Source organism: Genypterus blacodes, unplaced genomic scaffold (genome assembly GCF_046128005.1).
Source record: "Genypterus blacodes isolate CSIRO-AG114 ecotype Tasmania unplaced genomic scaffold, CSIRO-AGI_Gbla_v1 ptg000012l_1, whole genome shotgun sequence".
NCBI lineage: Eukaryota > Metazoa > Chordata > Actinopteri > Ophidiiformes > Ophidiidae > Genypterus > Genypterus blacodes.
The window spans coordinates 7,123,341-7,146,668 of NW_027466826.1; the positions used below are offsets into that span (position 1 = coordinate 7,123,341).

A 23,328-nucleotide genomic window follows, 5' to 3' on the forward strand; every position below is an offset into this window, starting at 1 on the left:
ATGGTGGAGGAAGGAACCGAAGCTGGTCATTGACTTTGTTTCTGCCAGAGGAAGGAAGAGGGAGACAGCACGTCCGAAAAGAGACGCCAGCAGCATCACTAGTCTGAATGAAAGGCGAGTTTGTACTCGGATGCTATTGAGTAGTGCGGGGACGGCCTCTGTCACAGCACCACCAAGATATGAGGAAGGACAGATGTAGATCAATACATGGGCCTTCCCTTTCTTTGTTTCCCTCCCTCCAGTGTATTTAGCATCTAAGTTTCCTCAAGCAGGTCTGCCACTCACCGACACTCTATCCTGTAAGATGTTAGCGAGACAACCTGTTATCTGAGATCATCCTCCCTTTGTCACCACAAAATGAACAACCAAACGCAAACATGTCACGCTGGAATAAATGCTCCTTCCACAACTGAATGGCTTGTGGTGAATCTCTTAACCGTCTACTTCCTGTGCGTACGAAGGCCATTGTCACGACTAATTCCGCTGGTAAATTAAATTAGAGAGCGACTTCCTCTGCTGTGTTTGAGTCGCCTGAGCGAGGAATGAATATGCTGAACGTGTGGACGACGTCTGAAGCCTGTTGACACAGTGAATCTGTTTAAGCAAAAAGGTGAGAGAAGGGACTTTAAGGTACAATTACATTTCCTCCATGCTCTGTTAAGGGGATTCGGACTCTTTCTCTGGGGGTGGAAATTGCACCTTAGTGCCAAATGAGGCCTGAAGCTTTAATTAAGGACGGCACACAAAAGCAGACGGACAACGCTCCCAGTTCACAGCTCTCACATTTCAATCCCTCAGTCAAGAAACTGGGAAATTTGAACAGGTGCCGAAGGGAAACGAAACAAAATGAGACGAGCCCACCACTGTGGCTAAGTCACATTCGCAGTCATTGTACTTGTCAAAGAGCACAGGCGTACCCTCCACTAAATACCTCACTAACACCCATCTTTGACTGTGGCTTTAGAGGAAAATCCACCCTAAGACCTTTAAATAGTGTCACAAAGCAGCTACTGGTGAAGTAGCTTCTATTTCTGGATCCATTTGAATCTCTGTTGGTTTTTATTCCTGTCAATGAAAGAACCAAACACAGACGATGTGATGTCATGTGGAGTAACAAGGTGGTGATAAGCACATCCAGCCCAAGTTGGGATCAGGCGCTCCACAAACAAAGCTCACAGCAGCACAAATGAGTTAGATGAGGACCTTGCTGGTCCAAACGCTGCATTAATTGAAAAATAATTATTTGGCAGCAGTGTGCAGACTACCTCTAATTGCATAAATATGGCGTATGACATATACATTGATGGAATTAATTGCGCCGCATTCCATTCTGCTGAATATACATTACAACGTGCAGCTGGTGACAGAACGTGTGCGTATCGCTCATGTTGCATTTTCAGTAAGGAGCTAAATTATTCCAGCAGACAAGAAACAAAGATGGAGTCAGAGAAAGCAGTATCCAATCTAGTCACACTCCTATCGCATCAAAACTTCCGATAACAACACGGCACAGCTGGAAGAATAAAAACAAGACACAGAGCTGAAGCTTTGAGTCGTATCTGGACATTTTTGCCTGTTAATCATAGAAATAAACCACAAGATCAAAAGAATGTTTGGCTATAATGGGAACAAATCCAATTATTTACACAGTTCCACCTCTCCATATAAAAATAATCCCTTCTGAAAATGTCTTTCATCACAAATTAAGCCCTGGAATGAAGATGACATCACATACTGACATCTAACAGTGTGGGCATATCTGAGGGTGGACTTCTCCTTTATTCCTTGGAGTGACACGTTAAACACTGTAATGTATCAATGGATGCATGAAGAGGAGATGCAGCCGAGAGGAGGCGACCCAGTGCCCTAAAAGATGGTGGCGGGGGCTTCGGAATGAGTTGAACAGAGGAAACATAATCTGCCACGGTGCCCTTTAATTGCTCGCTGGGAGGCTACAAGGTTAATACTGGTCTAGACTGAACAATACGCAGACGTACTTTGCTGTGGAAGAAAGCTGCAGGCAACAAAAGCCGACCAACTGTTCCTTGTTGTGCAAATAATAAACTGGGCTGTACCGGAAAATACTGGGTGGAAAAAGGAAAAAGGTGCTATTAACCTTTAAATGGTGGTTTGAGAAATAAGTCTTTTCATTTTAGCAAAAGCGAATGGGGTTGATTGTTAGTTATGGCCATTATCTTAGTCCAACGCCAAGACAAATCCCATCTGAATGTATTGGTGACGAAGACATGTCGTTGGACTGTAAACACAGTGTTGGCCAATCATCCGTGTCCAGTGTGTGTAGGTGGATGGTAATGTCAGGGCCTCAGCCTTTACAGTGCTTTGGTGGGGACGGGGTTGAGACCTGCACAAAGAGACGGACAAGCAGCTCAAACAATCTGTGTGTGTCGTGCAGGTTTTAAGTCTAAACTAAGTTATGATGTGTTGAGCAAATCTCATGCATCACTTTGAACTTCACATTTACAGAATTTCATCTAATTTAAACATGCAGGGAATGCAGAATGAGGGCATTTTAGGTCTGAATATTTTTTGTAAATATGTACTACATTTCATATACTTTATCGATAGTTTGATAGTAATGAGTCCAGATTGGATTTAGGACTTTTTAGAAATGGTTATATTCACTCTTGAACATGAAACTCCACACACTAACGGATATTTTACAGTTCTACTGGTCAGAGTGTCAAGATTCGGGGCTGCACGTCTTTATCTGGCTAATGAATGAGACCAGACTCTGATCTGCTGGGGGAAAGTTACAGTCTGATGACAGCAGAGTCTAATATAAACCATAGAACTCTTCAGGATCAACGAATGAGCTGGACTGAAGTCTCTTTCTCTGTCTTATGCAGAGCTGACCCGTGCAATAGATACATTATTGCCACCGAAGCAAAATGCACAAAGCAAATGAGATGAAACTTACTGGTGTTGTGTTCAGGCTCCAGTGCGCCCCGCCGTCTCAGCAGGATCCTCTGCAGCTCCTCGTCTCTGCTTGTAGTCGGAGATTGTGCCCTGGGCTTGGGGGAGGTTCTATTAAAATTCTCCTGGATGGTTTCAACAAAAACATGTTTGTACTGTTAGTCTACGCTAAGATGAGGCTTTTATGCATCGTGTTATCGAAACAACAAAACAACTTCTGCTTGTATCTTACGTAAATAGAGGTGTAAGAATAGTAAACAGTAAAATGCATTCATACACACTTTACTGATGAATGACTTTTAATTACATACTGTTCTTGACTCTTATTCTGAAAAAATGAGACAAGCAACACAGACATTTGCTGTTGTTAAGGTATCTTATGGTATAAAAATAAAACACACTTTACATATAAAAACACTTTCTAGCTTTAACACATCCGTGTACAGTACATGTACAGCAAAACAAAGTCTCTCCCCAGACCAAAACACATTGAAAGTTTGGCAAGTAAAATATAGGCTGTTGGGACATTTGATTGCTTTAAAGTCCCATTACCATGATTCCTTTGAGTTCCCCGATGGCAGATTTAGAGGGCAGCCTCTCCATCTGATAGAAGAAAAATAAAAGGGAAAAGATGGGTTTGGCAAATAAACAGCAGTTTGACACATTATAGTTATTTTTCCTCATTCAGCACTCAGATGCTTATCTGCACCTCTTTACCACACATCCGTATGAGACACTGAGGCCAGGCAGGGGGATATATGCTTTCTACAAGAAGTAAATGTGTCAACACATAATCATTTTGAGTCAATTTTCCCATCCTCATTATTTATAATTACCTTGTAGAGCAGGTCCTAATGCTATCTAATTTTGCGGAGTTATTGTGGTGAAAGAAGACAGACTAAAAGATGTCTTGGTCATGTCATGTTTTATCAAAACAAGCTACTCTTCAACAATCCCACACTTATGGATTTAAGAGCTCTGAAACCTATATGCTCAGACACATACGGTGAGCCACCAGCGTAACTCTGATAGATCCAATGTAATACACTGATGAAAACACATCTTTTGTCACAATCACAGCAACACTGATTCAGGTCCAGTGGTTCTCCATCCTCCAGCTTTCTCTAGTCTAGACTACCTTATGTTTCAGTTCTCACTTCACTGTAAAGAGCTGGTGGTGCTTTTTTTTATTCTGCCTAATTCTTCAGTTTTATTCCGTGTAAAGTGTGCATGTAACAAGGTGTGCAAGAGGATTTGGACCAGGAAAGAGTTACCAGACGCAGATTGATTCATACAGCAAAAAGCTTTCATGTTTTGCCAGGGTAACACACTGGTTAAAGAGATTACCTTAGGTCTCTGCCTGCTTCTGGTAGGCGACTGGCCAACAGGTCGAAGCTGAACTCCTTTCTTGATCCTTTGCATCATTTCATCCACTGCCTGCTGTCTGACGTCAACTTCTGCAAGAGAGCCAGAGAACGCACACAATAAGCATCACAAGGTTTTGAAATTTGTGTTATTTTAGTAAAAATTATGTATTTAGCAGCTGCTCCACAAGCAGTGAATGGGAGGCTGCCTCACAGAGACAAACAAAACGAGTTTAAATGATTTTGAGAGGATATGAGGCCCAATTTGTAATTCATAAGCATAACCACAGAAGTAAAGCTTAATCAAATATTAATTGGAAAGCTCTTATTTATGACATACTCATTATACTTGATTTTTGTGTGATTGTGACTTTTATTTTAGGGTGAAAAGCAGACATACAAAGATAAGATGCTGTCGCCTCTAATTTGTTCAGAAGCCAAATTAGCACCGTATTGCTTGTGAAAAAGCATAGCTGTACAGTTCAAAGCTTTTCAGGTTGAGGTTATGAAAATCACAGTGGAATAAATTGTTCTTTGTTTGTATAAACATAAAAACTAGTCAGTAATATTCAATTCAAAAGTTCACCAAGGAAAAGAGAGTTTCTCAAGTTCACAAAGATGTGAACAGAAAAATCAAATTCTGGAGCATTGCAGGCCATTGGCAAAGCGATGGTAATTCTTAATTTTCTAACATAGAACATTCAATGACATATACACAATGGTCCTGTTGCCAGTTAGATGTCTTTAAAATGTCATACAAAAGCCATTTTTGTGAAAGTAATAGTAAAATATTTTCCTCCAAAGTGCTGAGAAAGAGTCTATTATTCAAGTGTCAGAGTTGAAGATCCTTGGTTGGCACCTATTCAGCTCTGCATGTAATTTCAACAAATACCCAGTGCGTAGCGCCCAATTCAGACCTCACAAATTAGAAAACTATTTAACAAAATGAGGACATATAGCCTGTTCAGTCAGCACAGACGTCCTACCTGTTCCAAAAAGTCAAGGTTTCCCATTTGTTTGCACAAATTAAAGAATTTAACACGGTGACCTAATCGGCCAATAATGGAGGATTCAGTTTTAATTCTTCATACGCCACTTGCTACAATATTTGTTCCTCTATGCAACACGTGACTGAGGTTTGAAAGGGAAAAAGCAAAAAGGATGAGCGAAGCTCCTGCATTAAGCGATACAGAGCAGAACATGAGCAGAACATAGAAAATGAGCTCTGATGAAGGTCTGAATAGTGTAATGGATGAAATACATAATGGTTAAATGAATACACAGTCTCATTAAGTGTCCGTGTAGAAAATCATTACATTCAATTAATTTAAATACTAAACCATACCCACTTAAAAGTCTTTATGTAGTCTTTCTTTACGATGATAAAGATTTAGCTACCACGTCAACCAGCATGGCCTACTTCACAATAATGTCCATGTGTGTTCATATTACCTAGTACCTCACGGCATTGTTATTACACACCAACGACAACAAGGCCAAACTCGGGGTGGAATCCAGACAAGGCTTCATTTTCCATCAATGAGATGTGCACACTTCAGACAAAAGTGCTCTCTGAATACTATCTGTGCATATCCATGTTCCATGCATTTCACTCACTCAACTTCTTCCCCTGAGTTTTCTTTTTTTCAGGTTTAACAGTGGCATATGGGGTTTAATGCTGGTTTGGACATGTTTGATCTGTACCTGCTTCCTTGGCTGAGTCCTGGACCACAAGTGGGATGTCGCCACTGACCTCTCTTCTCTTTCGGATCATGGACAAGAGGGAGCTGCAGGCAAAAGATGAGCAGAAATGAAAATGTATTCCAGCAGCTACTGTGTCACTGTGATCAGCCTTACCACCTGTAAGACTGGAAACTAGAGAATAAGACATATTTGTGTAAGCGTCTAGCAATTCCCTGGCATTCTTCTTTAATTATTCTTTTCAAAAGGGTTTATAACAATAGAACAATAGATCCTCACATAGAACATATACAATAAAACAATAATAATTACAAAACTCTAAATAAAGATGTTGTACCTGCATTAAAACTTATATATTATACATTTCTTAATATGAATTTGTAGACTGTGTGGGCAGATACCAGACTGTATATACTCCGAATATACTGTTTGTGTTAATTAGAGTCTGTATTCACAAATCACATGTAAAACTAAAGCTAACTAAATTAAAGATTCTAACAAACCTGAGTGGGTTGGAGGCCTGCATTTGGGGAGGTGGAGGTGGTGGGGGAGGTGGAGGTGGAGGTGGAGGTGGAGGAGCAGGCAGTGGATTGGTAGCTGCCTGTAGCTTCTTCTGGAGTTCTTCCACTGGTCAATCACAAACATCCAATTACACATCCAACATCAAGCCAAGAGCAGAAAAGTAAAGTGTCAATATTCACAATTGTTATATAGTGAGAAACAATCATCCGTCACACAGGCTCATGGCTCCTCCTTTTCTCAAATGGGGTCTATAAGGACTGTTGTAGTCCACATACTATATGTTTGTAGCCATGAGGAAATTCCATACTGTTCTCTATAATGTACAGTGCCTTGCCACGCAGTGGGGTGGCAAGGCACTGTACATTAGGGAGGCAGTGGCTCAGTGGGTAGTGCTTCCGCTTGGGAACCAGAGGGTCGCCGGTTCGAGCCCCTACCGAGGTGCCCCTGAGCAAGGCACCGAACCCTCAAGTGCTCCCCCCTCTGCGAAGGGTGGTAATGTAATGTAAGTCGCTTTGGATAAAAGCGCCTGCCAAATGATCGTAATGTAATGTAATGTAATGGGGTCTTCAGCTTGTAAAGAGTTCCTCACCGTTACATCTCAGGTCTTTGACCTGCACCTCAGCCTTGGAACACTTCTCACTGTACTCCTTCCTTTCCTCCTCCATGAGCTCCAGTTTGCGCCTCAAAGCCATCAGCTCCTTTTCAGCCTCACAGCTGCTTAACCTCTCGTCCATCTGCTTTATCTTCGGATAGATGAACGCCAAAACACACACACACAAATATACAAAAATATTATGAGCTGCTTGGTTTTGCCACATATGTTCTGAATTTGATTTAAACAAACTCATGCTTAACCTATAAAACCTAAGCATGGACCACCTGTATGGATTCGCCCAGAAATTGACTGTTTTGTTTTAAATGTAATCCTTACAACTCAATGTCATCATTGCACTTACGCAGTGACAAATTCAATGTCTTCTACTTGTCAAGGAAAATAATAACCACTATGCATCTATATTGTATTTGATGTGTTTCCTAAAGCACGGCTCCTGTGGGGATAATTGCTGAAAAGTAACATTAGGTAGCCACCAATTCATTCCATCATCTGCTCCCCAACACTTGTTCCTTAACTAGTGGTTTAATTGTTCTGATGATGGATATGGCTCAACTCCACCCCAGCAGTACCAGAGTTCACTGATCTCACTCAGACATAATTGTTTTTTATCTGTACCAGAGAAACTGGGAGAGAACTAGATGCTTGTCATTATCTGGCAGGTCATAGCCATAGGTTTTCTGTCGAGGCCTGGGATAATTCATCAGGCATTTCCTGCTATGTAATTAACCAGCTAAATGATTCTTGGATTTGATTCATATGAATTATGGAAGTGTTATGGGAAATCTTTTTTTAAAATGTTTAATGGTACTAATTTAGTGTTTTTAGTTTCATAGTTAAACATGAATGAATAGTTCTACACATGGTTTTGTCACCGACAGCATTATGCTCATGTTACATTTCCATCACAGAACTTTGATTTTTCTTTTCATTAACTAAGACATTTCAAGGCAACCAGAATATTACTTTTTCTGTGTAGTTATATAGTTGTCGATTTGCACAAATAGAAAGTCTCAGATCAAACAAAAAAATAACTTGTTGTTGGTAGATGCTCAACTGACACTTCAGGGTTGAAATGAACCAGAATCAAGAAACGGTTGTTCATTGCTTACTCAATGTTGTGAAAGCACCTAAGACAAGAGGGAGAACATGAAGACAGGGATAATTTCCTTCTAAAATATGTAAACTGTGGAGAAAACTGCAAGCCTAAATTGCGGGTGCTTGTGGCTTTTAGGAGGCACCTGAGGACATCTGATTGTCTTCCTTATACTTGGAAAGTACGCAGCCAGTACCAATGTTTATATTCAGCTATCTCTTCTCTGGCTATGGTATATAATACAGGGAACAGCTGGTGACAGCCCATCATGCATACCCAAATATGAATGAAATCCAAGTGTAGGTGTGACTACATCCTAACTGGTGTCTAGTTTGTCAACCAGTTTGGGAACAGACCTGGTGCTGGTACTCTAGTCTCTGTGACTCGAGGTCCTGGGTGAGTGTGGAAACGTGGCTGAGGGCTTCCTGCAGGGCTTGGCTGGGTGAAGAGCTCTGCATCAGGATCTGACTCTGTCTTTTCAGCTTCTTTTGCTCTACCATCATCTGTGGATCACAAGGAAACACATATTCCACATAAAAAGACAGCACACAATCAGCAGAGTGTTTAATGTCAAATTACAAAGTCACATTTCTAATACACGATACTAATTTAACTGTAAAATTAGTTGCAGCAATTATAACAGAGGAGCTTATGTTTTTACTCACATCTGTGTTTGCTTATTTATAGGCTTACTCTTCTTCTTCTTCATGCTGAGCCCTTTTTTCCCCCTGTATTATGTCAATTCTATTCAAAAAGATGATTTTCTCACAGTTTATGGGCTGAAAAATAGTGGGAATTATTTATATTGAAGATACTATGCATCTCTTTTAGTATGGCACTAAGACACACATTATCTGAATGACAAATTTCAGGAAGTGCCTTCAAGTTAAATAGGCACTTGAATGCAGGGATGTTACTATGTTACTTTTATCTACCTTTGTTGAACGCACTTATTGTAAGTCGCTTTGGATAAAAGCGTCTGCTAAATTACCGTAATGTAATGTAATGTAATGTAATGTAATGAATCTTGTATAAGCAATCATCTGCAACTTCTCCAGTAATTATTGTCAACAAGCAATCGATCATAGAAAAACAGAGTAAGAGAGATTCTGGACGTTGAGAGTTCACCTCTCTGGCAAAGTTTTCGGCCTCAGTCCTCAGGTCCCGCTCCAGGTTTAGGTCGTCTTGTAAGACTTCATATTCTGTCACAGCAAACTGCGACACTGGAAAACGATTGAATAGTTAATTTGAAAAGTGTATTTTGACCATGCACTCTCTGTATTTCCAGCCTTCAAGTCATTTTGGACCATTAAAAGATCACTGTCAAATTAATTATGAAACCTTAGAATTTCTGTAAACAAATAAGAATGTGGTCATCACGACATGTAGTCACAGTTAAATTAGAGTATCTGATCATTAGGAGCATATTTCCCACATGTGCACCTTCTAACCTCGATTATATTTCCCCAAGAGCTTCTTTTGCCGCAGCGTCTCGCCAATCAAAACAGTGTTATCGTGTTTCTCTTTCAGCAGCTGCAAATGTAAGGAAGGACAGAGAAGAAAAAATGTACAAAGAGGAAATACACAGCTTGCTCAATTGAAGTACCCTAAGTACCAATTAATAATCATTAGTAAGTGACTTTCAGAATGGAGGAATGGACAATTTTTCCAATTATTAATTCTAATTAGAGTAAAGCATCCGAAGGGACCTTTGGGCGCTTTTCTCTTCAATGAAAACCTTCATGCTGCTGGCTCTCTTTCCGCTGGAGAAGGCTGTGTATACTGGCCATGAGTGAACACAGGCCGAGGCAGGTAGATGCCAACTCACTCACTGGCTTGACCCTGACCCTGGTTGGTCAGGGTAGTTGGACCCTGACCTTAAATGATTACTGTAAAAGCCAGCTACTTTTACATTGTCATTCTCATTCACATTCTTTCTACATTCTAAGAACATCTTCCTTCCTAATATTTCACCCCCTTCACCCCAACCCTACTCAGCACCCTTAACCGTAATCTCCCCTGACTCTCCTTCCTCCCTCCTGAAGCAGCGTTTACGTTAGCCAGTTCCCTGCACAATGGTTTAGCAAAGTTTTGAGGCGACTGGACGAATGGTGTGCATATTATTGATGTACAAATACATACACCCGTACACGCGGTCCAATAACAGTAGCAATCCAGACATTAGTGTCATTCCAATGGGTATACTGTGCCTATAACTGCTCTATTAGTTTTTTAGACTATGGTTGATCGCTGGAGTCAGATGTGCAAAATGTAAAATGCTCACTTCTTCCTTGGTTTCCCTCAGTTGAGATCTTGTTGTCTCAAGTTCAGTCAGTGCTTGATTTTTCTCCTTCACTGTCGCATCCAATTTATCCTGCAACTCTGAAGCAAATGTTGATATTTAACATGTATACAAGTAGTGGTGAAAGAACTTGTTGATGAAGAATCTATCGCTGTACAGTATAATTAAAGCCATGTATTAATTTATATGTCATATATGACATTTACATAATACAGAAATGTGCCAGACAGTTCACAATAAAGAGGTCAGGTCACACATCTGTTTCATGTATTAATGGCATACGACCTAGGAATGTCTGTGCCTGAGAAACCTGGGAAACAACTTTCTGCTGAAATTGTAAATTACAGACAGATAATGTGAAGAGAGTTTACACAAAGCAGCTCACAGCAGGACCAAGCAGAGACATTTAGGAGGGTACTTAAGCTGAAAAAGGTCGCTGACACCTAAAAGTGTTTTTTTAGGAGGATGGAATGCCCTTTGTTAAGTAGGACAAGTATTCTTAGGAAAATGCTTCTCACATTAAGTGAAAATGTTAAACAATTGCTTAACAGAGGAACAATTTGTCAGTGGCAAGACCCTTTTTGGACTTGACCTGTAATGTGTTCAGCTCACACTCCACAGCAGATACGCTTTAACAGTTAATTTGATCACATTTAATGTAAATCCTATATATAGTAAAAGGAAAAGTAAATACACATGAGGTGAAAATAGTCCTTGTTTCCTTATGGCAAGTACAGCTAGAGTTAACTAGAAAGGCGTTGACGAGTTGTCCATTAACACACCTCGATGAATTTTCAACATAATAAGCCTGCAAACTTTGAGCAAGTCGGGACGCAACCTATTCCCAGATTCAATCATCTTCTGCATAAGAGAATCTCCTTTTCAAATGACATGATTATCCCTCTCTTTTAATGCCTTTTCACGGTCTTGAATCACCGCCATGGACTATGAATCCAATCCATTATCAACCTTGGTCTAATTACTGGTTGACTAAAAGAAGTGAACATGACATTTATCTAGGACAGCTAGACAGTCAGGAGCGGTTACTCATGGATTGGCACTTTCCCGAATCATAAACATCTGTAGTTAACTGGTTAGTGATGTCATTCATGGATTCACAGATCAACAGGTTATATATTTATACATTCTTAACATTCTGAAATTTCCCACATCACTATAGCGCTTCTGTAAAAAAAACATTTTTCTTACCTGTAACGCCTGTCTGGCATTGGGACGAGAGGCAGACTTTGCTATCTGTATGAAGCTCTTCAATCTCCTCCTCATCATCCTCAAGGTTGATCTCAGCAATAGCATCTGGGCTGAAATGGGACAGCAGCAGCATGCTCTTCCTCTTCAGCGAGCGGTTCTGACGGTTCAGCTGCCAAAGGACAGAAAGGTGAGGATAACAGATCAAATTAAAGAAAAACTGCTGATGCTACAATGTTAATGGAAATAAGAGACATTCTGAATATGGCACATTTCAAACAGTGAGCAGTGATCTCATCGATTCATGGTAATAATACAAACTTAATTTAGCAGAATGCCAACATGGAACAAAATGCCAATGTTGTTATGATTTTAGAATGCTGAAACGATGCATGTAGCACCTTCGGAAAGCATTTACTCTACTCAAAATAGCCCTTTCAGACCCATGAGCTTCATCACGTCTATATTGAAATCAGCTGGCGGTTTTCAATTACAACTATAGTATGCCTAGCTGATTTACAGTATATATGATTCCTGTGGCTGGGCGAAGCAGTATAAAGGCCTCTTTATAGAAACTCATCATTTGTAAGATGAGTAATTCTCTTTCTTTAGATGACACATTTGTATCCAAAGAGCACCCAACATTCCCACATCCTCTAAAAGCATCACAGACTGAGAAGCGGCCTCTTATCCATTTCCCTTCATTGAAGTGTGCTGTATTGCTAATTTGCCTTTGTGACTACAGGAAAGCAAGGAGCGATCACATACAGTATACCACAAGCTGGATGCACTGAAGCAATATGACAGTGGCGACTCACAGCTAAGCTTAGTACTTTATTCTTTATTCATCATATGTATTTTTCTACAATTATCCAGCTAAAATGGTCAAACAAGACAAGAGTGAATTCTTTTAATAGGCCAATCTAAACTCCGATGGAGACGAGTGAGCTGCAGGAGTGGCGCAGCTCTTTTACAAGCTGGAAGATTAAATTTTGCAAAAAGAAAAATAATTTTACATTTCATCCAGTAGTTTGTCCTGTGACAAGTACCTCTTCAGCCTAAATAATTCCACGCAGATGAATACACACACATACACACACACACACCATAATTCAATACAAGATTACACTTTGCTGCCAAAAGAAATAGCGCTTGAATATGGAATCTTAGCATGTATTGCCTGACAGATGAAATTAATCCAGCGAACCCTGATAGAGCTTCACATTAAGCATCTTCATTTTAAAAATCTGCACGGAGCCAGGAAGGTGCTTTGTATTAAACTAGTGGAGAAAGGCGAGGAAATAAGGCAGAGGAGCGACAGAAAGGTTAGATGAGATGTTCTGATTTTCTCTTTTTTTTTTGGCCCTGCAATCAGTCATAATGGCAGAATGCACGCAAAAGCAATGGTAAGGTGTGAAAAAAAAACAGACAACATTAGGAGACGGAGGAAATACAAACTACCTCACCTGATTGTTGAGATCACAGTTTTCGATGTGACATGTATTTGCATGTTGATTTTCTGTGATTTGTGCTCCGTATGTGTGTGTTCTGTTCAGAATTTTTATGTCAGGTTCGCGGCAATTTGATCAGATTTACATGAAGCATACATACTAAACTGCCACAATGGACATTCCATTTCTAAAGGCTCAATCATCAGGACAGCCATGTGTCAAATTAGGAGACCGTTGCAAAGTAAAACACGAATAGCGCCTATGTGAAGAAGAATTATGCAAATTTATTGGTGTCATCTCAAGGGGAAAAGTGCCCAGAGAAGAAAAAAGAGAAATAGAAAAGGCAAGACATAAAAGAAACATTTATTAATGGCATCCTGCTGGGGCAGATTGCAGCAATTCTATCTTCCCCTTCAAAGTGCATCCCTTTCTCTGAAACGCAATCAATACATAACATGGAATCACATTCTTTTCATAATAATCTACAATTGGTGTGAGATGTACAGATAAAATTACATACTCAAGGCAGAATCAAGGCAGACGTAGCATCGAGCTAGCGCTCTCCGAAGGTCACCATTACCAAGTTATGACAGCGTTCTGATTTGCCTGATTACAAAGAGCTCACATCCTGCTGCTGCTTTTTAATTCCAAATGTCTAGGAGTTAAGGAATCACTCTCCAACTTTGCCTCCTTTAATCCTGGCCTTGTGAATATTTGTTATGTGAAATTACCATCATTTGACGCAGGGGAATTAATACAGTTCAATTTCTCTGTGCTCCTTTGATAACCCATTTCAGAGTATTTTGGGGCTGATTTAAATGCAAATTAGTGATAAACAGATGCTGGCATTTTAGAGTTTGGTGGAAGTGACTATACAGTCAACATTCCGCCAAAACACATCATGTCTCCTATTCCAGACTTATTTCACCTCAGTCCTCAGAAATGAATGGTGAACAAATGTGTCGCTTTTAAAAGCCTGGGAAGTTAATAGTTGATGTATGGCTGTTCTTCGATATGGTTAATCAAGGCCAATCACGTTGGTGTCTGCACCCATTAAAGCCACTATAGTAAGTGCTAATATGTAGCACTGAGATACAGTATATTAGAAAGGCTGGCACAGGGAGTGTCAGTTATAGACACTGTTTCTTAATCTAATAAGCTCATCAAAGAAGACGTAGGAAAAAACACTCTGGAGGAGGGAATATAGACTTCAAATGAAGCTTGACACAGAAGTCACTTAGAATGTAAAGAAGCAAGCTTTCAGCCCATATACTCTAAAGAACAGATTAATTTCAATAGAAAGACCTGGAGTGTGACCGATTACTGCTGCCTCTTGGCGGTTGCTGTTTAGCGAACATGGCCTGATACATTACGTCTTACCACCTTAACGATGGCCAATTCTTGCGATGTTCAGCAGGAAAAAACTCTATGGCTGGAGTAAGATGGGGTGTAATATTATGTTCAAGAAGAAAACAGGGGTAAGTCATTATATTATAACTTATCATTGAATCTGCCAGCTCTCCTGTTGGTGAAAGTAAAATCCTGTTATGGTCTTTCTGTCCAAACAACGTAAGCAGCTTTTGTTGGAGATTCAGGCTTTTTCGTTTGCTCCCAATATGATTATGATGATTATGATTTCTAATTCTGACACTGTGGTCATGCCTCAGTTGGTCCTGACATCACACAGGCGGTTGAGTCACCAGTGAGGGTCAACCTTAGTTTTACTACACGTACTACACCTGAAAATATACTAAGAAATTTAAAAACTGGAATAAAAATACCTTTGTTTGCTTTGTTGGCCTTGTGTTTTAAATATGTTGTGGTACTGGTGGGTAACTTGTAGCCACATCCTCCATAACTCAACAGTAGAAGTCGATTGCGATGGCACAGATTGAGACTGTTCTAAAATTCAAATGAGTAGAGGTTTTTCAACCGTCTGCCAGGAAAATGAGTATTGAAAGCCAGAACTCTCAGCAGCTAGCCAAGTAATTGTTGACTTGCCAGTATTGATCCACAACCCAATCAACACTCACAGATATATAATGAAGAAGTGCCATGGGGCAGTAAAAACCTTACTTGTCCCCCCTTTAAAATGAGAATGGCACAGAAGATAAAAAAGCAGGCAAATTGAAGGCCAGAAATGGCAAAAAAAAAGAAAAAAAAAAGAAAAGTCCTTCGCCATAATTCTCCCTCTCCCTGATGCCCAAAATCTGGTCCTACCAGGTGGACTGTGAGGGCTTTTGTCCAGAAATTGAATGAGAAATGATTACAGTGATAAGCACAACACCAGTGGGCTACAAAATCACTATGTGGCAGGCTCCCCACTCTCAATCACAACTCACATCTTAGCAAGGACTCCAAAAAAAGTGTTGTGAATCAAAAGAATCCAATGCAATTTTAGACACTAAAAATATGGGGAAAGCTCCAGAATTGGTGAAGCAGGGAGTGCTACTGATTGCAACATACAAATTGTATGTGTCAAAGTGACAGTGACTTGAATACACCGACCAGAATACCATTGTTGATCTTTGATTTGATGCAGTAGTATTTCTTTTACTAAACATATTCTATCTCTACACACTCTAAACACTGTGATAAAATTTTCTGTTGCTTCTCTCATTTTAGTTTGAGGCTGTTGTTTTTTTTTGTATTTGCTGCTGGACTTGTAGTTCAAATCCAAACATTCTGTATTATTCAGGTACTGTTGGTATCATAAGAAATTCAGAATTAATTGTATTTGAGCACTTTTGTAGACATCAAAAATGAAGTGTACCTTGGAGGCCAGAGCTTCAGCGCTTGTTCTGCACGTCCTCTCGATCTCCAGGTTCTCCTGAATGACGTCCACTTCTTCAATGACCATCTGAGACACTACAAACAAGGAACAGGTACAGTAGTCAGAATTAAAGACAAAGAAAGAGAATAGGCACATTACATTGCATCTATCTGGATGCAGACTTGCAGCCTTGATAGTCACAATGTTCAGAATTTTAGGAAGGAGAAAGGAGTGGCAAACATTAGCTTACATGGCAATAGTGAGCTCAAGTACAAATGAGAATGTGATCTGTGGATAACTGTACAGGTGGAGGTAGGTCATTACTTTTCCTGCTCTCTTTCTCACTCTGGATATATAAATGCCAGTGAGAGAAGGACATTTGCTGCCGATACACTTCTCTGCACATCTCCCAATACATTGCAGAATTTATTTTTAGTGCGATGTTGAAGAGCTAAACAAAAGCGAAATGGATGAGGTCATGACCGAATCAATTATTGCAGTATAGAACTGAACCAACAGCGCTTTTGACAGCCTGAACCTCTTGTAGTTGTAGTGTTGTGTAAGTGCTTCTGGGCTTTCTTAGTGACTCTGACTCAGCTCTGCACACACAGTGTCAGGTCAGTAGTGAGTAGTTAGTATATTGCACATTCCAAATGGACAAACGAGGTGTCGCCATCCTTAGGCCAATCAGTGTAATTGCAAACATGAGAAGGTCATCAGTGTGTTGCACCAGCTTCTAACATCATATCTGTTGAACTATTATCAGATTTTTCATCAGAAATCTGATAATCTGGTGATCTGATAATCTGGTGGGCGGCGTAATGTTTCACTTACGACGCCCCCTTTAGCCAACCAGGATAACAACTCAATGATGAGATCCATTCGGGACATCCAAACTTTATGGTTGACATTCTTTGTGATTGCCAAACCCAATTAACCAATCAAAAGACAAACCACTAAATTAACAGTGTGATGCAAACATGTACAAAGACCTGATAATATGTGATCCCTGGCACATAAGGCAGCCTTCATCGAGGTAATAGTGTTGCTGAAGCACTAAGAGCAACATATAGAATTCCAGCTAACGACTACATACATGTGCATACAAACTTACAAAGTCGACTCATGGCCATTCAATCTGATCAAAATGCCAGAATAGACAGAAAATTCCTTTAATTCTTTATCAAAGCACCACGTACAATAGCAACACCTTTAGTATAGAAAAGTAAGATAAATGCTGAGGACAGGGAATGTTTTTATTTGATGGTAGAGTGCAGGGAATACCTAAGCAAATAAAAGCATTCAGTTTATATCTACAATGGCATATTTGGTGCAGGTAGCAGTTAGATTGTCATTGACAGTTTGATATCAAACATTTTCAAAGCAGAAGCAACATGCTGAAAGTGAATCCTAACCCCAAACTTCTGCAATATTTGAGTTCTTGATATTCTGTGTAGCTCTGATAATGAGCATCAAGGTAGTCGAAAAAAACCAGGTACAATTCAAAATACAACACTTAATGTTGTTCAATCTGCAATCACACCTCAGCACAATGAAGATGCCCTTCGTGCCACTTAACTAATTAAGCTTTTTGGTTGAGCGAGAGAGAAATTACGAATTAGTGCCTTTGCTTTGGCCGATTTTTTCCCTCCAGTGACACCTAATTAAGAACTTGATGAGCAGCCTTGCCAGGCGATATCCAAGTTCCTCCAGTGCCCTCCACAGCTGTCATTCAATGGCACTTAGCTGCCAGTTTTCATCACTGGCCTCTTCTTGATTCTTCTCCCGCAGTCGCCGTAATGTCGTGGCCACACTCGGCAACCAATAAAAGGACGCCTTGAACTAAATGACATGTTAATTATAATTACTGGTAGCCATGGTAAATAAACAGCAGTGGAAGTGTTGAAAGTGTATGAGCGCGAGTCAACGGGGGCTCTGACACGTCAGAATTGGCAGTCTTAATTGTAAGTTTCGGCCTCCCCATCATCATCACTCTATCTTTTTTCTCTCCTGTTTTTTGTGGCTGTCTTTTTTCATCCTCCTCTCAGGAAAGACAGTGATTACCCCTGTGCCGACGTGCTGCATAATGGTATCAGCGCCGCCAATGGAGCAGTGAATTAAATTGTATCTGCAGCCGCTGTGAAGCCTTGATGAGGGGGGCAGATGCCTTTGTGGTGTTATCATTATAACACAATGGTCATGTTGTCATCAACCTTGCCATCGCCAATTGAAAAGACATGATTGTGTGTTGGGGGCTTTTTCTACCGTCCTCCCACTCCCCCCCCCGCACCCCACCCTGCCACCCCACCCCCAGCCGTTTCGTTGTGAATAGGAGCAATTTTCTAAGAGCTATGAAATCACGTAATAGGTCCTAATATGCAGCTGCTTGGCACAGTGAGGCAGCCTCTATTAATGCGGAAGTCAAACACAATATGTGTTTTGGCTGCAAAATCGCTGAATACACGAGCACAGGCCAGATTTATTCAGATGAAAAGCAACACAACTGCCATGGTTACAAAGACAAACTATTTGCTCCATCTTTTGACATGTGTTGCCCTAATTCAAAATTCTGTCTTCACTAAAGCGATCATAGCAAAGCATTCAACCTGTGAGGAAAATCATTTTGGAAAATTAAATGGTGCGCCAAAACATCTGAAACGTATTTGTAGTGTCTGGTAACATATTCATCATAAAGGCTGGAGCAGCCGCACTGCTTTTCAATGCCTTTATCTCTTGTTTAGTTCCTGATGCAAACGTCCAGCGAGTACAACCTTCAAAAGATAAATCCTTTTCAAAACATGCATGCATCCACTGTGTGTAGGACACAATTTTATAGAGCTGTGACCTTTTTCAATGCAGCATATTGTATATTCATAACAGAAACATATGCTGTTTTCAAAAAGATGAAAGATGAAATTGGAATGCTTTTCTTAAAAGTTCTTGACCTTCTGTAGTGTCATGGAATACTGCATATGACATCAAAGGTGGGGATTAGGATTATAAATTGGATTTGGAAATATCTGCCTCATATAATAATGATGATGATGACGATGATAATAGGACACAATGCCAAACAACTGGACAGGTCATTCACTCACTAAGTTGATTTTAAGCTGCAAGTGAAGCAGACTTAATGTTTCCTCTCAGTTCCTCTCTGTCCACACAGCAGTTCCAGCTGTTTTTGGAATGAAAACCAATCTGCCTTAATCTAACTGTGTGTTGGCACATAGGAGTAAATCTCACCTTGTTGGAACTCGTTGAGCCTCTTGACTGCCTCGTCTCTCTCCTCCTCCAGCCGCTTGCACTAATTGAGGAATTGATGGAGAAACAATGAGACAAACAGGACAGGTGTATCACTTCATAACCTGTCTGTCGAATTGCAACATCAATATGTTAAAAAGCAGAGGGTCACAAGAGGAAATGGGAGCTTTGTCCAAGAGAGATTCAATTATACAGGTTTAAATCTATATTTTTCCATATGCACATAACAGGAAATCTTAAATAAAGAGCTAATTCCGTTTTGTCTCTTTACCACCAAACAACTGTGTATTACCTTAATATTGTTGTTATTATAAGACAGCCTATCTGGGTATGTTCATTTTAAATTCAAACTCCGTCATGTACAAAGCAATTTTGCCCTGTGATAAAATATTGTTATTCAACATTCAGTACACCTCTTTGTTTATTTATCCTTGTATGTCTTCAAGTGTTGCTCTCAATGCTCAAGGTTTTCACTAAATATTATCTCCTTCACAATTAAGACAACAAGTATTACGAGTTAGAGGAAGATTGAAAAAAAATCAGATTACACAAACAACAGTTAGACAATTATTTATATTTTAAGTTTCAAATGAATATGAGTGATGGCCTTGGACTTAAAGAAGTTCTCATTCTGAATTTAGTGGCAACAATAATGTGCACATCCGACCCATGTTGGGATCAGGTGCAGGACAAATTCAGCTCATTACAGTAGGAAACGGGGGGGGGGGGGGGGGGGGGGCCTGAACAATGACCGGAGCTTATAAAACTCTAGAAAGAACTCTGTTCTCGACTGAAACATTATTTTTATTATTTAATTATTTATCACACGGCTTCTGTTAATATTACACCTGTTACTGCTCGGACAAGCAGTGATAGTACAACTGTTACTGTCCATATTACTACACAGTCAAAAAATCAGAGCTAGTCAACAGTTAATCACACGAGAAATCCATGCAATTTATTTGTTATCAGTCAAACTCTGAGTGACACTGAAACTGACCTCCATGCTTGCTCTTTCATGTTTCCTCTGCAGGCCATTGTACTCCTGTAGAGCTGTGGGGAGCAAAGGGTGCCAGTAAGCCATCTTCAGAAGAAAATCACAGAAAGACAAATGGCAGCCAAGAACACGGAACTCAGCACTTCCTGTTTTACAAAAAAAAACAGGTCAAGCGGCGAGAAGGGAACTCCAGCATGTGATCACGTCTCATCCAGTGACCACTGAAACTTGTGTGTCCTGTGTCACCTGCCTGTTACTGTATGAGCTCCTGAAAATAGTTACTACTACTGTATGAATATTCGCATATGGTTGGGAATACAATAAAATGGGGAACTGCCAGATAACCTCACAAAGTTGCGTGGTTCTTGGAGGAAAGCCAAAGAACAATACAATTATATTTACATTATCTGAGAGATAAAATCAGTTTGACTCAATTTTACAGGGCAAAAACCTCTACTATCTACTGTGATGATTGTTTAATCCAGACAGACTGTTATTCAATTCACAGTTAAATGGTGATTAGGTAAAGGGCAGAAACAAATCCAGCTGATTTTAGCTTGGGAGTGAAAGTGTGAGTGTTTTCTGTCTGCACAAAGAGCCCAAAAAACACACACGGCACAGTGGAGATGCAAAAAAATGATAGCATAATGCAAAGTGTACATGTGGAGCTATTTTCTCCTTTCTCTTCTCACCTTATGCCATCGCAGCTCTACACTATTATGTATGACTCACAATGGCACTTGACCAAATCCTTGCTCTTTCCTCTGTGTCTGTACTGTATGTGCAGTTGAGCCACTAGAGGAGAAGGCAAATATCAATCTCCACCAGAGCTCAGCAGAAAGATTAGAGAGCTTCTACACTTGTGAAAAAAGGGGAAAATACAATTTCTACCACTACAAAACTGTCTTGCATGTTGAATCTTGTTTGTCATCACGCAACACAATCACAAGTTAGTCCAGAATTGTATAGCAAAGCTGAGGACATGTTTGTAATCTTAAAACGTCTAAAACATCAACATAAATCAAGAACGCGACTGAGACAAATATATTACTAGTTCATGAGTGTGAACTCTATCTGAACTTTTAGAGCACAGGTTCATATGTTATTGCACAGCTGCACCACGGAGAAGCTTAGTGTGTGTGTTTGTTCCTCAAATTCATGTGTATAAAAGCTAAAGGTGTAAAAGCCTCTTTGCACTTCAGTGTGGCCTTTGTTCTTGATAAGAAACCATTAGATAACCATGTTTACATTGTAGACATACATGACTTGTTGAGTGAAAAGCTAAGATGTAACTTGACTATGGAGCCACTTTAAGGCTTATTAAGTAGTTCCAATGTACACTTATTTGTTTGCTGCTTTTCTATATTTTAGTTAATATAATTTTCGAAATATCCCTCTTAGTCTAATTTGTGTTTTTATTGATTACATTTGCACCAGCATATCTCCACGAGCATGCCAATCACTTCACTGCTTGTATGTTTGCAAGTATCTGTCAGATAAACAGCTTGAATCTTGAGTGTACAACACAAACTGCTGCATACAGAGAATTATGAGAAACATTTATGACGTTCGGTTCAACCTAGCAACTCTACGTATATGTTTGTGTGAAATAAGGGAGTAATGCACGAAAAATCCTACATTGAGGGAAAACCAGCTTCCTGTCAACCTAAGAGCAGTATAAGGAACTATGAAAGTACTGTGTAGCGTAACTGTACTGCGTGACGACACAACTCTCGTCGAGCAAACGCGCAAAAACCGTCACGCCATGGCCGCGAAACAAACCTTACCTGTATTCGACAGGTCTGTAATTACTTTGACTTTATTGAGGTCTTCTGTCGCCATTGTGGACAAATCTTTCCCCCCCGACACTGACAACAGGAAGTGACAGATTTGTCTCGTGCGCTCTGCCGCACCTGCACAGGGAGCCAGAGTCAGACAGCACACGCTACAGGTGGATACAACAAAGTTAGGGTTACACCATTTATGCTAATGAACCAGTGAACGCATCATGTGTCCGTCTATATACGCTTAGTAATGACAGTAAATATAAACAGAACCGTAGCAACAATCCATATACAGGAGTAAACTCTATCGCACTGTGAGAGCGTATACCTCCTACAAGACCGATTAGCTATACAATTCACTTCGACTTCATCTGTTAAGGATGAGATTTAACAGGTTACAGTAGTTATTTTTATAAAATGAGCCATACCGACTCAACTTTAGCCAATTCTATTGAAAAGGTAAGGTTAACACAACACAAAATAGATTTTGTCCAGCTCTGCACACACCTTCGGCATGTAAATATCGTGTGACAGTTGACCCAAACTTGTTACCAAAAAGATAGATACCAAAAAATGTTTTGAAAGAGATTGAAAATCTCTTTAGAAGGAATCCAGGAAACCAAGGAATTATGGTTTTGTGGCTTACTGTTCAAAAGGGCAAACTGTGAACATTGTTATTACAGGCTCATCAGTACCAAGTATTAAATGAATTCTTCAAATATATTGAAATCCACCACAGCATGTTTTTTTTCTAGATGTTCTGGTCAAAAATGACCAATAAAACATAACCTTGGTGGTGGTAATTGTGCCACTACAAGGCTGGTAGTGCTTCAGAAAAGAACCTGTGTGCTACAAAATGCTACACTTCACTATCAAAGAAGATTATCAAGGTTGTATGTCCTTTGATATGCCACAATACCATATATGACCGACATAAGGCCACACAAATGGGGTCATTCTTTGGATGTACGGTAGATTTACAGCAATACACATCGGGCATTTTGTGTACAAGTCACCTAAACTAACAGTAAACAAAGCAAAATGAGGAGGATTCACTTGAATTTATGCATAAATTGTGAATTGGGCCCATGTATTGATGCTTGGTGGGGTGACCTCGTTCCCACCAACCACTAATTTTGCAAGATAAATTGTGCACCAAGTATATTCGTTTGGAAAACCCATGTGCGTCAGTTCGGATAAAAATACATTGAGATTTTCGGAGTGTAATGCCCTTGATGTATTTTGTAGGCGGTGATCTGTTTCTGGCATTCTGAGTGAAGAATGAAACAAAATCCAGGGACCCACGCCAAAAGACGCATTCAGA

At 40.0% G+C, this 23,328-nt stretch overlaps 1 protein-coding gene across 2 annotated transcripts; it reads right to left on the bottom strand.

Annotated features, from left to right (window-relative positions):
* Positions 1-1,541: 1,541 nt before the first annotated feature.
* Positions 1,542-22,115, bottom strand: shtn1 (shootin 1). 2 transcript variants are annotated; one of them, XM_076166382.1, is made up of 16 exons: positions 22,008-22,115; positions 20,224-20,276; positions 19,206-19,266; positions 15,963-16,057; positions 11,742-11,910; positions 10,515-10,612; positions 9,682-9,763; positions 9,359-9,453; positions 8,587-8,733; positions 7,111-7,264; positions 6,503-6,626; positions 6,003-6,085; positions 4,282-4,391; positions 3,487-3,537; positions 2,939-3,059; positions 1,542-2,362 (listed from the first exon to the last, which is right to left on the bottom strand). In XM_076166382.1, the coding sequence occupies exons 1-16, from the start codon at positions 22,060-22,062 to the stop codon at positions 2,331-2,333; spliced, it is 1,530 nt and encodes a 509-aa protein (XP_076022497.1). In that variant the 5' UTR covers positions 22,063-22,115; the 3' UTR covers positions 1,542-2,330. The 2 variants fall into 2 exon arrangements, with proteins under 2 accessions (XP_076022497.1, XP_076022489.1); XM_076166374.1 differs by having other exon boundaries at positions 20,224-20,366; positions 22,008-22,111.
* Between the last annotated feature and the right edge of the window lie 1,213 nt (positions 22,116-23,328).